Source organism: Rutidosis leptorrhynchoides, chromosome 4 (assembly GCF_046630445.1).
Source record: "Rutidosis leptorrhynchoides isolate AG116_Rl617_1_P2 chromosome 4, CSIRO_AGI_Rlap_v1, whole genome shotgun sequence".
Lineage (NCBI taxonomy): Eukaryota > Viridiplantae > Streptophyta > Magnoliopsida > Asterales > Asteraceae > Rutidosis > Rutidosis leptorrhynchoides.
Window position 1 is genome coordinate 62737227 of NC_092336.1, and position 16133 is coordinate 62753359.

Here is a 16133-nt window from a genome sequence, read left to right on the forward strand (position 1 = left end):
AGTGGTCTTAATGTCTTGTATTTATATTTATAGTTAGTGTCATAAATTTTAATTATTAATGTAATCACTTTTATTAATGTGATATTTATTAATTATTAATGTAATATTTATTAATTATTTTATGTATTTACATGTAATTTAGAAAATGTTCTGGACAAAACATTCATCAAAATATTGTATGATTGGTTTTGACTTGGATGTTAAGTTCATGTTTATATTAGTAAATCGAATCGGATGAATATCTATTAGATCGAATGTTAATTATCATTCAGAATCTCCACTATTAATTGTGTAACCAAGCGATCAATTAAACATCCACTTTTAATACACAATTGTTGTGGATACATTAATTTTGATGATGGAAATATCAATTCTCATTAATCAATAAATAATTTAGTACGAATATTGTGTTTGGTGAAAATAGTTGTAGTAGGAGTTTGTAATTAAAGTTGGAGTTTGTAGCTGTAGTTGAAACTTATAGCTGGAGTTGGTAGCAGAATTTTATTTTTGAATTCTGAAGGTGGGAGATGCATATTATTATTTTTATGTGTTTGACAAAATATACACAGAATTAAATTGAATCATATTGATTTCTATAAACTTATTTTATAAGATACTTTCTAATTAGGTTTTTTTTATGAATTTTCTATTGATAACTTTAGCGACTGTTATTAGGAGATAAATTATGCAAAACCCAATAGTACATTTGTTGGTTGATGGTAGTTTTTTTCATGAAAGTGGACGGTTATTTTAAATTTACAAATCATTATTGTGTGTCTAAATTTTTAATGATAACTTTTAGGGTTGTTATTAGAAAAATCTTTTTTTTTTTTTTTTAAGAAAAAACTTACTTTTTTTTCCAAGTTCTAGTAAATCTATCACGTAAATATTGCTGTTAGTTTGAAAACGGAGAAGAAAAAAAATAGTTTATGTTATAATAATAATAATAATATAGATATGGATAGTCAATTTTGGTGTATACATATAGTCAATTTTGGTACACAAAGTATGTATTTTTATATTGAGATTTTAGGCTATAAATACTCATGAATGCAAGCATTAAACTTGCACCATTTCTCACACTTACAAAGTGTTTCTTTCTTTCTCTCCATTATCATCTTTGTTCTTACACTTCATTATTAGTATTCTAAATCAAGAATCAAATCACTAAAGGTAGTTATAAGCCTACTGAATTATAACATCAAGAATCAAACCACTAAAGGTAGTTATAAGCCTACTGAATTATAACATCAAGAATCAAACCACTAAAGGTAGTTATAAGCCTACTGAATTATAACACGTTATCAGCACGATAATCTTAATACTAAATATGGTTGGCTCTGCCACCAAAATGATATATGGTCGGTTATACCACCAAAATGATATATGGTCGGTTATACCACCAGAATGATATAGGTCGGTTATACCACCTGAAAAAATATATGGTCGACACTGTCGCCAAATTTTCATTTATGTTTACTAATATTTATATTTTTGTTATATAACATTTATTTATGATTGCTTACACATGGTCGACACTGTCACCTACTTATCATTTATGTTATATTAAATTTATGTTTAATGTTTATATACTTATGAATATAAATTGACTCTAATTTATCATGATGTTTGTTTTAATTTTTGATAATAGAAAATGTCGAATCTGGAAAAGCTTAAATTTACTCCTTTAGAATCAACTGGAAACAACTACATGCCATGGGTTATAAAAGTAAAAATGCATCTTAAATCAATGGGCATTCTTGAAACCATAAATGAAAACAACACTTGTTCTGAAAAAGAACAAGCTACGGCATGTTGCTTTATTCATCAACATATTGATGAATGCTTACAAAATAATTATGTGACTGTAGAAGATCCCCATGTTTTATGGGAAGGTCTCAAAAGCAGATTCAATAATCAAAGAGAAATTTTACTTCCAGCTGCAATGGAACAATGGAGAACATTAAGGTTCCAAGACTTTAAGAAAGTAAATGAATACAGCTCAGCTCTGTATAATACATGTTCACAACTTAAATTCTGTGGACATGAAATTAGTGATGCAGACATGATGGAGAAAACTTTCTCCACAATGAATGCTGCAAACATCACAGTGCAAAGAAATTTGAGAATGCTAAAGTTCAAAACATATCCTGAACTTAATTCATATCTCTTAGTTGCAGAGCAAAATGATGAGCTATTAATGAAAAATCAGCAATCCCGTCCTACTGGTACACTTGCAATCCCTGAAGCAAATACTGCAAATAATTATAAACAGGGACAAGGACGCGGGCAAGGTCGTGGTTATAATAACCATCACCATCATCATGCCAAAAGCCATAACTATGGTAGAAACCATCCTTATGGTAATGGTAATGGGCGTGGACGTGGTCGTGGTCGTGGCCGTGGTGGTCAAAGAAATAGTAATCCACGAAAATATAAATATCAACCACAAAACAAGCCCATTAAACAAGATGTTGAAGAAAATTCTTCTAAAAATTCTGAAGAATCTTGCTACAGATGTGGTAGAATGGGCCACTGGGCTAATACTTGCCGAACATCTAAACATCCTGTTAAGATGTATCAGGATTCGCTGAAAGGTAAAGAAAAGGAAGTAAATTTTGTGGATAATATTGATCCAACAGTCACTGAGAAACCATCTGATTTATATGAAGATTTCTTGAATGTTTAAGTTGTGTATCTTTTGAAAAATAAACGATTTAATATCGTCTGTCTTTGTCATTATGTTTGCTAAATGTTTCAGTACTATCTATTTGCGTTTAAAATATTGTGTAATATTAATGTACTCACTATTTATTTCTTATATATGAAGTTCAATATGAATTTTGCTGGAATACAACATCAATCAAGTGGTGGAGATCTCTGTATAGCAGACAGTGGAACTACACACACTATACTTAAATCCGAGAAATATTTTATTGATCTAAAACCAACGGAAGGAACTATACATACAATATCAGGACCTGCTAACTTGATAAAAGGGATAGGAAAGGCAAATTTCATACTACCAAATGGTACAAAATTTTTAATAAATGATGCCTTATTTTCTCCCAAGTCAAGCAGAAATTTATTGAGTTTCTCCGACATATACCTTAACGGGTATGATTATCAGTCAGTGACAACAGAAAATGAGAAATATTTAAGTATCACTGACAAGAGTCATGTGGTTGAAAAACTGCCAAGACTTAGTTCTGGATTACATTATACACATATAAATGTACCAGAAATACATATGGTAGTTAACGAAAAATATATTGATCCTGGTGTATTCAGTTTATGGCATAACAGATTAGGCCATCCAGGATCAACAATGATGAAAAGGATTATTGAATGTACTCATGGACATCCACTAAAGGATAGAAAAATCCATCATGATACAATGGTTCCATGTACATCTTGCTCTCTTGGAAAATTGATAACTAGACCCTCACCACTTAAGGTTGAGAAAGAATCACCAATGTTTCTTGAAAGAATTCAAGGTGATATATGTGGACCAATTCATCCACCATGTGGACCATTTAGATATTTCATGGTTCTAATAGACGCATCTAGCAGATGGTCTCATGTTTGTCTGTTATCAAGCCGTAATGTGGCATTTGCAAAATTTCTTGCCCAAATTATTAAATTGAGAGCTCATTTTCCTGATTACACCATTAAAAGGGTGAGACTTGATAATGCTGGTGAATTTACATCTCAAGCATTTAATGACTATTGCATGTCTATAGGAATTGTTGTTGAACATTCTGTTGCTCATGTGCATACACAAAATGGTTTAGCCGAGTCATTGATTAAACGTTTACAGTTAATCGCTAGACCATTGATAATGAGAACAAAACTCCCTGTATCTATATGGGGTCATGCAATTTTACATGCTGCTGCATTGATTCGCATCAGACCAAGTGCAAGTCATAAATATTCCCCCCTACAACTTGCTTTTGGTCAAGAGCCAAATATTTCCCATCTTAGAACATTTGGTTGTGCAGTGTATGTTCCAATTGCGACACCACAACGTACAAAAATGGGTCCTCAAAGGAGGTTGGGAATATATGTTGGATATGAAACATCTTCAATATTAAGGTATATTGAACCTATGACAGGTGACGTTTTTACAGCACGTTTTGCTGATTGTCATTTTAATGAAACATTGTTCCCTAGATTAGGGGGAGAAATGAAAAATAAAGAAAATGATGTTTCATGGTGTGAACCTCAATTAAAGTATCTTGATCCTCGCACAAAAGAATGCGAGACAGAAGTTCAAAAGATAATGCATATACAAGAACTTGCAAATCAATTGCCTGATGCATTTACAGATACAAAAACGGTGACAAAATCATATATACCAGCAGTAAATACTCCAGCTCGAATTGAAATTCCAAAAGCTGGCAATAACGTCACTCATGAATCTTTGCCACGTCAGAAACGTGGAAGACCAATCGGTTCAAAGGATAAAAATCCTCGAAAAAGAAAATCAGCTGATAATGAAGTAAAAGAAAGTGTTCAAGAAGAACCACAAATCAGTACTCCTACTGCAGAGGAGATTGATGATGTCAATACAGAAATTGCAATCAATTATGCATATTCAAAAATATTATGGAACCGAAATGAAATGAAAAATCTTGATGAGAAATTTTCATTTAATGTTGCATATGACATCATGAATAATGATGATGATCCAGAACCAACATCTATGGTTGAATGTCAAAATAGACATGATTGGGCTCAATGGAAAGAAGCAATACGAGCTGAATTAGAATCACTCAATAAAAGAAAAGTTTTCGGATCCATCATTCTCACTCCTAAAGATGTGAAACCTGTAGGATACAGATGGATTTTTGTCCGAAAAAGAAATGAGAAAAATGAAGTTACAAGGTATAAAGCTAGACTTGTAGCTCAAGGTTTTTCTCAAAGACCGGGAATTGATTATGAAGAAACTTATTCTCCTGTTATGGATGCAATTACTTTTAGGTACTTAATCAGTCTGGCAGTTTCTAAAAATTTAGAAATGCATCTCATGGATGTTGTGACTGCTTATCTATATGGATCACTTGATAGTGATATATATATGAAGATACCTGAAGGATTTAAGGTACCAGAAGCATCAAATGCAAAACCCAAAGAAATGTATTCGATTAAATTACAAAGATCTTTATATGGGTTAAAACAATCGGGACGTATGTGGTATAACCGATTAAGTGATTACTTGATAAGCAAAGGGTATACAAATAATCTTACTTGCCCTTGTGTTTTCATTAAGAAAACAACATCCGGATATGTGATCATAGCTGTTTATGTTGATGATCTTAACATCATAGGTACAAATAAAGAGATCCATGAAGCCATTCAACTTCTAAAGAAAGAATTTGAAATGAAAGATCTCGGAAAAACCAAGTATTGCCTTGGTTTACAAATTGAGCATATGCCTAATGGTTTACTTGTACATCAAACAACATATACTGAAAAGATTTTGAAACGTTTCAATATGGACAAGGCAAAACCATTAAGTACTCCTATGGTTGTTAGATCACTCAATGTTGAAGCTGATCCATTTCGTCCATGTGAAGATCAAGAAGACATTCTTGGACCAGAAGTACCATATCTTAGTGCAATTGGAGCTCTTATGTATCTTACAAATTGTACAAGACCTGACATTTCTTTTGCAGTTAATTTGTTGGCAAGGTTCAGCTCTGCTCCTACCAAAAGACACTGGAATGGGATCAAACACATATTTCGATACCTTCGAGGAACTACTGATTTAGGATTATTTTATTCTAACGAATCAAAACAAGATTTGGTTGGTTATGCAGATGCAGGTTATTTATCTGATCCACATAAAGCTAAATCTCAAACTGGATATGTATTCCTAAATGGAGGTACTGCAATATCATGGCGTTCTCAAAAACAAACACTTGTTGCTACATCGTCAAATCATGCCGAAGTGATTGCATTACATGAAGCTACTCGAGAATGTTTTTGGTTGAGATCAATGACACAACTCATTACTGATTCTTGTGGACTAGAACGCGATAAAAGTCCAACAACTATCTATGAAGATAATGCAGCTTGCATAGCACAGATGAAAGAAGGGTATATCAAAAGTGACCGAACAAAACACATACCACCTAGATTCTTCTCATACACTCAAAATCTCATTAAGGACAACCAGATTGAAATGAGATATGTGCAATCTAGCAAAAACTCTGCTGATCTTTTCACGAAAGCACTTCCAACTGCTATTTTCAGAACACACGTTCATAACATTGGCATGAGACATGTTCAAAAGATGTAACAGCTGAAGCGATGTCTACTTGAGGGGGAGTCAACTCCATGCTGCACTCTTTTTCCCTTAGCTAAAGTTTTTTCCCACTGGGTTTTCTTTAGCAAGGTTTTTAACGAGGCAGTAATTTATAGTTGATCTTCAACAAAATAAAATTGCTATCCAAGGGGGAGTGTTATAATAATAATAATAATATAGATATGGATAGTCAATTTTGGTGTATACATATAGTCAATTTTGGTACACAAAGTATGTATTTTTATATTGAGATTTTAGGCTATAAATACTCATGAATGCAAGCATTAAACTTGCACCATTTCTCACACTTACAAAGTGTTTCTTTCTTTCTCTCCATTATCATCTTTGTTCTTACACTTCATTATTAGTATTCTAAATCAAGAATCAAATCACTAAAGGTAGTTATAAGCCTACTGAATTATAACATCAAGAATCAAACCACTAAAGGTAGTTATAAGCCTACTGAATTATAACATCAAGAATCAAACCACTAAAGGTAGTTATAAGCCTACTGAATTATAACAGTTTAAACTTTCATAAATTAGTACTCGTATAAAGTATATAAAGTTGTCAGCAAAAGAGAACGTATATAGTTCCCTCCATTATAAAACGCACCTTCTATTAAATAAAATAAAATGTAACATTATAAAACACCCACTTCCTTTATCAATCTCACCCCCGCAACCCACTGAGAATTTTCAGATAATTCATTAAATTTTCAGATCAAAATTAAAACCCCTTAAAAAAAATCTGATCTTGAGATTGGGTTTTTGTCTATGGGATCCGGGCTTTCATCATTTCTTCTTATGTGTAGTAGCACCACCAATGCTCCGGTGAAGTCGCCGGAGCCGTGTCTCGGTGATCTGCCGGAAAGTGTGGTGGGTTCTGTTCTGCTGTACTTAACCCCACAAGATATATGTAGACTCGCATCTCTTAACCGTGCTTTTCGTTATGCATCAACGGCTGATTTTGTCTGGGAATCAAAGTTACCAAACAATTATGATTCTATTATTTCCAGGGTGTTTGATGATAATAAAAATAAATTTTCATCTACCCTTTGTAAAAAAGAAATTTATGCAAGGCTGTCTACACCTAGTCTAATTGATGGTGGTACAAAGGTATGATCTTTATTTATTAGCTTTGTTTTGGTTTATTTTGTGATATATTTACAATTTTGATCCAAAAAATACTCAATAAATATGTGTTTGTGACTTTTTGTGTGGAATTAGATTAAAGTTTGTTGCTTTACGCCTTGGTTATTTGATTTTGGATGAATAATGTATTTTTGGTACAAAAAGTCTTTAAATATATAAATATGTGTTTGTATGAACTGAGGTGTGCTATGCTGATTAGTGACCTGGGTTTATGTGAAAAAAGGAAAGATCTTGAAAAATTAGATGAATTGGATTGTAGTTAGTTTGAGTAAGTACTAATTATATGCATTTCTTGAGCTCAAGTAAGTAGTGCAAACCATAAATAGCAAAATTTTATCTGTGGTGCACTTGTTTTCTCTTCTTGTGTTGTTGTTTGTATCTTGGTTGTTCAGAAATCAAATTGGGTGATTTACTTAAACCGGATTATATAATTGATTGATACGTTAATCGGATTATGAGTTTGTAAGTTAGAGATAGTTAAGGTAATTTTACATTGAGTATATAGAATTTAGTTAGTAGTCTTCTTAGAACAACTCCTTGCATGTTTCTCCTAAATAATCATATACCATTGAAGATTGTTTCATCAACATTCCAAAAAAATGATTACAACTTAAAGCAACAATATAATTAGTTTACACGAACATGATCTAAACACCCCCAATTATAATTTGAAAATCATAGAACCAGATTATGTGATTTTGGTTTTTCCTTAAATGGAGTCTTGTCCTTAGATAAAGTTTTCTAATATTATTTTAGAATACTTTATGCAGAAAGTTTGGCTGGATAAAGGTACAGGAAAAGCGTGTGTATTGATATCTTCCAACGGATTAGCAATAACGGGGATTGATGATCGTAGATATTGGAGCTGGATTTCGACCGAAGAATCTAGGTGAGTTTTTGCATTTTTTTTATTACCTGTATATTAAGATACTCTTTTCATGATATTTTAGATTAGAGTTGGCAATTATTTACAGAAGTTTTTATATTTAATATATGTTCGATAAATTTTAGTCTATTGTTATTGATGTCATTCACAATGAATCCAATGTTAGTCCGCGACAAAATTATGTGTTTCTTTGGTAGGTTGGTATTTCGAATATGGTAATCATTTTAGAAAGTTGTTATTTCCTTGGCTCCAAATATGGGCGGACCTACCGGTCCATACATGGCCCGAAAAAGATATTTTGTGGTGCTTTCAACGTGTTATTTGGATTCTTCTTTTAAAAAACTGGTTATTGTTATCATGTTATGTTATGTTTAGAGCCAGTGGCAAATTCTAGATCAAAGCTCAATGGGCTCCTAATTTTTTTTTTTTCACAACTAATTATATATATATTTTTGTTTACCTCTAAAAAACTATAAATCCTAAAAATATATGGGGTCATGTAGTAAAATTTAGTGATCTCCTGTACAATTTGAAGAGTACTTCGTTCCAGACTAGTGGGGTCACGGGACCCCACTCCCTATTACCTAGACTCGCTAGTGTTTAGAGTTTACCCTAGACAAAAATCTTGATTAGATCCACCACTAGACTCAATCCTAAGAGTAATCTTAGTAGTTGATGTTAAGCTTGTTCTTGATATGCTTATTTAGATATATGAACTTTTAGTGAAGATATTGATGAGCAAAATTCAATCAGACAAAACATACACAGTTTAAATAATGTGTAATTGATGTTGTTTGATGGAAAACTATATTCTCGGTTGATGGAAAATTCAGAAATCTTTTGTTTTGTATGTGTCGTTATCATGTATTGTCCCAAACAAAATGGGAGTCACAATCACAAATTTCATTTTTTGACCCTATATGCACATGATGAACACACTGAAAATGATAGATGAGTAAAACAAATGAGATTTTTTTATTGTGTAGATTCCGTTCCGTAGCTTATCTTCAACAAATCTGGTGGTTTGAAGTCGATGGAGAAATTGACTTCCCTTTTCCATGTGGGACCTACAGTCTCTTCTTCCGTTTACAACTTGGGCGGTCCGGCAGGCGGTTTGGGCGGCGAGTTTGCAACTCCGATCACGTCCATGGCTGGGACGTAAAACCGGTAAAGTTTCAGCTTTCGACTTCAGATGGTCAAAAGGCGATAAGTCAATGCTATTTAACGGAACCTGGAAAATGGAATCTTTATCGAGCTGGTGATTTTGTTGTTGAGGATTCAATGGTACCGATGAAGATCAAGTTTTCGATGACGCAGATCGATTGCACACACACTAAAGGTGGACTGTGTGTGGATTCTGTTCTCATTCGCCCTAAATGAAGATTTGAAAGTTTTGTTTGATAGATGATGTATAAATGTAGGTTAAAAGCAATATTTTTTATTTGCAACTAACCTTTTTTAGTAGAGTGCTTCTTGTATATGTATGATAGTATATATTATATAAATAGTGAGGTGAGATCAATAACTACGTAGTATTAATTAGTGATTTGTAGTTTTGTACATTTTTTAAATTGCTTTTGATAATTTATAGCTGTGTTTGGTTTGTTATACAAATCTTCAAGGTTTGATTAAATTATTTAGGCTTTTTTTAATATTATTATTATTATACATTTGGATTTGATTCGATTTGATACATAGAATATATGCATGGTTAGTTAGATAGCATGGTGCTTTTACCTAAAGTGCACAAAAAAGCTCAGCTATTAGTGTGTATAGTGAACAAGATCAAGATTTATGAACAACTAATTAGTACCCCCTTTATTAGATTTGACTTTCGGGTAACGTGTACCACAGCTTCTAGCTTGGTGGTATCTCTATTCCTTGTGTTTGGGGCTGAGGTTGATGTCATAAGTTCGAGCCTCGCTCAGCTCACCCCTTTAATTAATCTGATTGAAATATGGAGCTCAATTATTCGGGTCTATGTGAGACGTCATTCGAAGGTTTGATTCGATTACTTTTCGAATATATTTTTCATAACTAATGTTGGGTATTATAATCATAATGTATTCCGTATAATCTATATTTTCTGTAACGTTGCTTAGCTATGTATCAAGCACCTAAAAGTGCAATAGACCAGTAAAAAAAAAAAGTTAACTAGCATATGACTGAAAAAATGATCTAGCTATATTTTGTATGTAAGCTTCTGGTTACCAAGAAAACACGCATCATGTTCAATTTCTGAATTATTCGAGTTTGGGTCCAATGATTAAATTCGACATAAACTTGCAAATGTATTCTATTAACTTTTTTCCTTTATGTCCTTTTGGGTTTTCTCGTATAAATATGTATTCGCTATAAGAAAAGATCATATGTTCGGCTATAAAGCACGAAAGATTATGTGTTGAATTATATATATTCAATAGCCACTCCTTGTAGGAATCATCAACATTATTAGGTAGCATTTAGTGATTAGAGTTTAATTTGGACTTATACTCAAACTTTACTAGCTCTAAACTCTAGTTCTCTAAACACTACACAATGGACAAGCCTCGTTTAACGCTTCATACTACTCTTTCCCCTCTCTGTTGCCTCGTATGGCTTATTTCTTTCCATTCAGGTTTTAATTGTATCTCTATGATACAAGATTTTTTTCGAGGCCGTCATGTTGGATGGAAGTTCTGGCTCTTATATATCTGTAATTAGGATTTTGTCGTTTCTTCGTGGTCGTAGCAATCACTTCAAGCAGTGAAAACAACCAAAGATGCGCTCTAAGTCCTTGGGCTGTTGAACAGAATCCAACCACACTGGAATGGATGGTACAAAATCCTCCAGCTTTTAATATTTTTGAAGAACTTCTAGCTATCAAGGGGACGAAAAGCTCTGTGAGGTAAAAGAAAAAAAAAGTCGCCAATTGCTACTAAGGACCTAACAGAACTTTTAGAAATTAATCATTTTTCGGCATGGTTATCTGGAGAGTTAACGGTTGGTCACCCAATTCTCACATGATTTGCACTCGGGTAATTTATTTACTTGATCATCCTTCTCGCCCAGCATCCACGATTTTTTTTCTTCCCTTTTTTGATTGGTTGAAAACTATATTTGTCTGTCCATTTTAACTCTAATACTGATCTAAACAGTGACTCACACTCTTCTACTTTTCACTCTAGTATTTCCAGACTATGAACAAAACCCGTTTCTACTCCTCGTGTTGTAATGTGTCCGCTAGTACCACGTCTTTTCATATATAAAATTTAATTTATTTATTTAAAAGCATGCCCGTATATATCATCAATCATCAAGTATTCGAGTGAGATATTTTGTTGACAGCCTTGATCCAGCTAGAATATACGAATTACTCGTAATGTCAAATGTCATATCTCACCCCCACAACCATTCAAAACCAAGGAAATGTTTCTATTTATTTTTAAGCAAAACTAACTTAATAGTGAGGGGACATCATTTGATTTCAGCTTCAAATGTATCTATTATATTGTCACATCCATGTATACCAAACTTCTTTAGTAACTTCCCAATCAATGGAACCACGTTTTTAGAAATATATGATAAATCAACATTGAAGTTCGATCAATAATGACTATTTGTCCATGGTATTAAATGGGAAATGCATCCTGATTCCTGATCACCCACACTTGAGTTTCTAGACTACATGTACTTAGTCAAATACCAAACAAAATTTCCACAGATCATCAAGTATAATAATAATATAATAATATAAATTAATTTAGACCAAACCAAACTTCTAGAACATCTGCCATAATCTAAAAATTTAAATAATTCAAATACACCAAACTTTGAATGGCAAAACTAAAGCATGAAGTTAGGTGCTTGCATTATACATCAATAAAGCAATAAAGTAATGGTTCTAACTTTCTTGTTGGTTTTCGTTTGGTCTTCGATACGGCATGAATCTGTGGTCTTTTGCGGCGTTTTTTCTCCTCTTTTTCTCAATAAAGGATGCAAGCTGGCCAGATGCCTAATAGATTATACAGGGAAAATAAATATTATATTAGGATTGATAATTTTGGACATGAGAAATATATATAGGAAAAGTGAAGATAAAAAAAAGTGTTGTTAGAATTTTATTCTTTGATTTTTTATTGGGTCAGAGCCAGTGGCGGATCAAAGATCGAAATTAATGTGGGTCCTTAATTGGGAAGATAACATAATAAGGTCTAATCTGTGGGTCGGGTTAGATCATCAATGTAAAACATAAAACATATATTCAATTATAGTACCTAGCATCTTTCGTAGACGTGGCTTTATAAATTACTACTCCGTATCTCACATATTTCAATAGATTACACAAAAAGTCATTCAAAATATGGCTAATCTTTGGTTTTTCATACTTTAAAAGAGACTGATTTGAGCAAAAACAATTTAGTACCCTTCATAACATGATAGTTAAGCCTTTTAAGTTGCTGTATATATAATGGCTAAATATTACTACGTATTAATCACTTTGATAGCTGTGTAAGTTACATGACGTGTATATACAATACAACTGTTTATAATAGTAAGGTAGTAAAGTTATGAAAAATAAGAATCCTTAAATTCTAGTACTACACTATATTACAAATAGAATATAGATTATAGTATGGGTAATTTTACTTTTCTTTAAAAGAATACATATATAATGAGAACTTAGAAGTAAAGGGCTGTTTATATTTAGGGACATATTACATATATATAAGATAAGAATAAAGAAAAAATAAGGTTGAGGATTAAAGTCGAACTCAACTCGGCTCCTTCAATGGATCAAAACCAAAAAAGATAAAACCTCTAAGTTGGCCTCTATTGTTAAAAAATTCTTTTAAGGTGGTTCTAATACGGAGTACTATTTAAGGTGGTTTTCTAACCCGTGAACATGTCAAAAATCAAAGTTTATAAACTAGAAAATGCTAGTTTCTGCATCTAAATATAAAGTTTGAAGAGGAAATCACACATAAAACTAAATACCTTGAGTTTCTTGAATTTCTCAACAAGTTCCTGCTTTCGGATTTCGGCTGCAAATGAATAGAGGACACAGTTGATTAATTAAGGGCATCAAGGTACTCACGAAAGGATAAATAAATAAAACTTGCCAAAAGATACAAACAAAAACTGAAATCTGGAACATTAACTTATAATTGGGTCAATTTGGCCTATCTTTGATCTCTAACGGGTCAAAGGGGGGAAATAAAAACTAAGGAAGTAGAAACGGGTTAAAATTCCCCTGAAGTGTATTTGTAACTTGAAGAGCATTTTCTAAATCCTATTACCGAAAAAAACATACTACATAGTAACAAAATAATTCATATTTCACCCACCAATGGATTATACAAAATACTTAAAACTTGGACCAAGAAGTGTACTGAGTTCAGCGTACACCAAACCCATACCAAATAGTTGTCCACTTTACAGTTACTCAATGTGACCGACCTATCCATTTAACCCTACCAGCTACATACTCTGAGAGAGAGTGAGAGAGAGAGAGAGAGAGAGAGAGAGAGAGAGAGAGAGAGAGAGAGAGATTACTTTTCTTCAAATAAAAAGGTTTTTTCCCTTGTTTTGCTGCCTCTCTTTCCTTCTTCTTGTGCTTTACAAGAATCTCTTTATCAGTATGCTTTGTGGATGCTGATTTCAACTGCTTGTCCTAGCACAAACATAAATATAAATAATAATATAAAAAAAAAACACTATAATACTACAATGCTAACACGTGACTTATATCATATTCATATCCATTTTGGTAAGTAAGGCCCTACTTACAATCCACGCTGCTCGCTCTTTCAACTCATCAAAGGCTTCTGGGTCCTTTGTTTTCTTCATCTGCTTCTTCAATCTCTATCAACACCATAAAATGTATTTAACAAAAACTGTTGTTTACAACATAGCAAATCTATTAGGGTACACACGTTTTGAATTCTACAAATGTACCTCTTTCTCAGCAGGAAGTTCAATATCATATAGAAAGTTATATCTCTTCTTGAACCTGCAAGACACAAAGTATAAACTATTAGATCTCTTCGACACCGACAGATTTTCTAAAAAAGGCAGTAGTTAAATAGAGTTCACAAGTTCATTAACATTTGCAGTAACTATTGGCATATTGGGAGCTCAGAAGACAGTTAAACAACTGTTCTGTGAGGACAAAGTAATCAACTAGACATAGCAATTTTGAACTCCATACATCTTACACAGATAACTGAAAGGGTAGATATAAATTACCCATCTACGTCTAGTGTTCCACATAATGATTCAAATCGCGGGTCACGAATAACCTGGTTAAAAATGATGGATAAAAAAAAAAAAAAAGAATTAACATCACCATTTTTAAAGAAACTGAATAACACTGTGATAAGCAAGCAAAAAGTGAACGCGTTGTGATTATGCGGCAGAGAATAAATATAGAGAAACTAGTTCGCAATTAATTGATTACCCAAATTATGTGACATATTCAACGCATAACTCACCTTTTTAGGTGCCTGAATGACTTCTCTAAACCTACCAACTGGTTTTTTGCTACTAATCTCCATTGGCCTGAAAATAGAAAACCGCAACCATTCGCAACTCAACCAAGAATATGATCAAACAAAAGTAAATTGAACAAATAAAGTACCTATTCTTGTTCTCTCTTTTACCCTTCCTCTCTAACTTAGGCTTCGAATTAACCACATGTGATCCATCCGAACGTGCCTTCTGCAACTCCTCAAACGTAACATTTGCAAGCACTTCATGTATCTCGTTCTCCTCATCCTAATCACACAGTCATCACATAATTAACGAACTTTTCAACAAATTTAACACCAATATATAATTGAGTGTATCATATTCATAATGTTACATCATACATAACTACAACACATCAATTTCAACAATGTAATTGAGTATAATAAGACTCACATCTTCAGAAGCTGATTCTTCTTCAGCTACTACTACTTCTGATTCTTCGTCGTCGCTCACATCGAATTTGATTTTACTCGACGTAGGCATATCATCATCGCGAATCTTCATATTAATCTCCAAATCTACATAAATTTGTTTAAGATGTCATTATTATCAACCTAATTACACTCTAGATTCTCAAAAAATTAAATATAAATCAACTGAAAACAACATAAATGACCTAAATTGCAGCTGCTAATCACAGCAGGTCAATTCGATTTTTATTAAAACTTGATAAAGTCAAAAGAAAGACTGCAACTTAACTAGCAGGATGATGCGTCGAGTTGTTAATGGAAATATATCGATTCACCGAAAGCTTTGAGTGAATTTGTGCGAGAATGAATCAAGCAAGGGTGGAACGGAACGGGCGAACGGCTATCAATATAGGTCACACTTAAATCCAGTAACAGAGCCTATGAAAGCAAAAACTATTCGGCCCACTAAGTTTCAACCGGCCCATCTTATGTACGAATTTATATAAACAAGTTAAAGAGCCCGCGGTTCCCAGCGGAACTCCAAAGCAGGTTCTAATGTTAAATTCAGTGTTCGAAAAAAAGAAAAAAACCAACGTGTATGAAAGGTGGACCCAACTATTTAGCGTTTTTTAAAAATCATCTGTTTTGCGAGTAATTAGTTGCGTTGTGTTCGTAAAATTATTTCGAGTTGAACGGTATTGTTGGAAAATTTTAACTCGCGGCGAGCGAGAAGATATGGCCCGTTGAAAATTTAGGTGGAGTTTATTTAAGATTTTTTGTGAGAATTTTGATTTGACATTTTGACCCCCTGGTTGGGAGGCCGATTTGTATTTTGACCAAAGTTAAAGGGTCAATTTGGAAAA

The 16133-nt window shown here is 33.0% G+C and overlaps 2 protein-coding genes across 2 annotated transcripts; one reads left to right on the forward strand and one right to left on the reverse strand.

Annotated features, from left to right (window-relative positions):
* Positions 1–6982: 6982 nt before the first annotated feature.
* On the forward strand, positions 6983–9912 carry LOC139839660 (F-box protein PP2-A13-like). Its single transcript, XM_071829792.1, has 3 exons — positions 6983–7428; positions 8235–8353; positions 9337–9912. The coding sequence occupies exons 1-3, from the start codon at positions 7087–7089 to the stop codon at positions 9728–9730; spliced, it is 855 nt and encodes a 284-aa protein (XP_071685893.1). The 5' UTR covers positions 6983–7086; the 3' UTR covers positions 9731–9912.
* A 2213-nt stretch (positions 9913–12125) lies between these two features.
* Positions 12126–15633, reverse strand: LOC139841501 (uncharacterized). Its single transcript, XM_071831717.1, has 10 exons — positions 15560–15633; positions 15254–15378; positions 14970–15106; positions 14824–14890; positions 14579–14631; positions 14288–14342; positions 14120–14194; positions 13886–14003; positions 13328–13374; positions 12126–12344 (listed from the first exon to the last, which is right to left on the reverse strand). The coding sequence occupies exons 2-10, from the start codon at positions 15362–15364 to the stop codon at positions 12234–12236; spliced, it is 774 nt and encodes a 257-aa protein (XP_071687818.1). The 5' UTR covers positions 15365–15378; positions 15560–15633; the 3' UTR covers positions 12126–12233.
* Between the last annotated feature and the right edge of the window lie 500 nt (positions 15634–16133).

Bases quoted from the DNA above. Each gene is read 5' to 3' on its own strand.
- LOC139839660 (XM_071829792.1), top strand. From the start codon at position 7,087: ATGGGATCCGGGCTTTCATCATTTCTTCTTATGTGTAGTAGCACCACC. The intron at 7,429-8,234 runs GTATGATCTTTA...TACTTTATGCAG, and splicing joins TAATTGATGGTGGTACAAAG to AAAGTTTGGCTGGATAAAGG. The intron at 8,354-9,336 runs GTGAGTTTTTGC...TTTATTGTGTAG, and splicing joins ATTTCGACCGAAGAATCTAG to ATTCCGTTCCGTAGCTTATC.
- LOC139841501 (XM_071831717.1), bottom strand. From the start codon at position 15,364: ATGAAGATTCGCGATGATGATATGCCTACGTCGAGTAAAATCAAATTC. The intron at 15,107-15,253 runs GTGAGTCTTATT...CTGTGTGATTAG, and splicing joins AAGAATCAGCTTCTGAAGAT to GATGAGGAGAACGAGATACA. The intron at 13,375-13,885 runs GTAATCTCTCTC...ATTCATTTGCAG, and splicing joins ACCTTTTTATTTGAAGAAAA to CCGAAATCCGAAAGCAGGAA.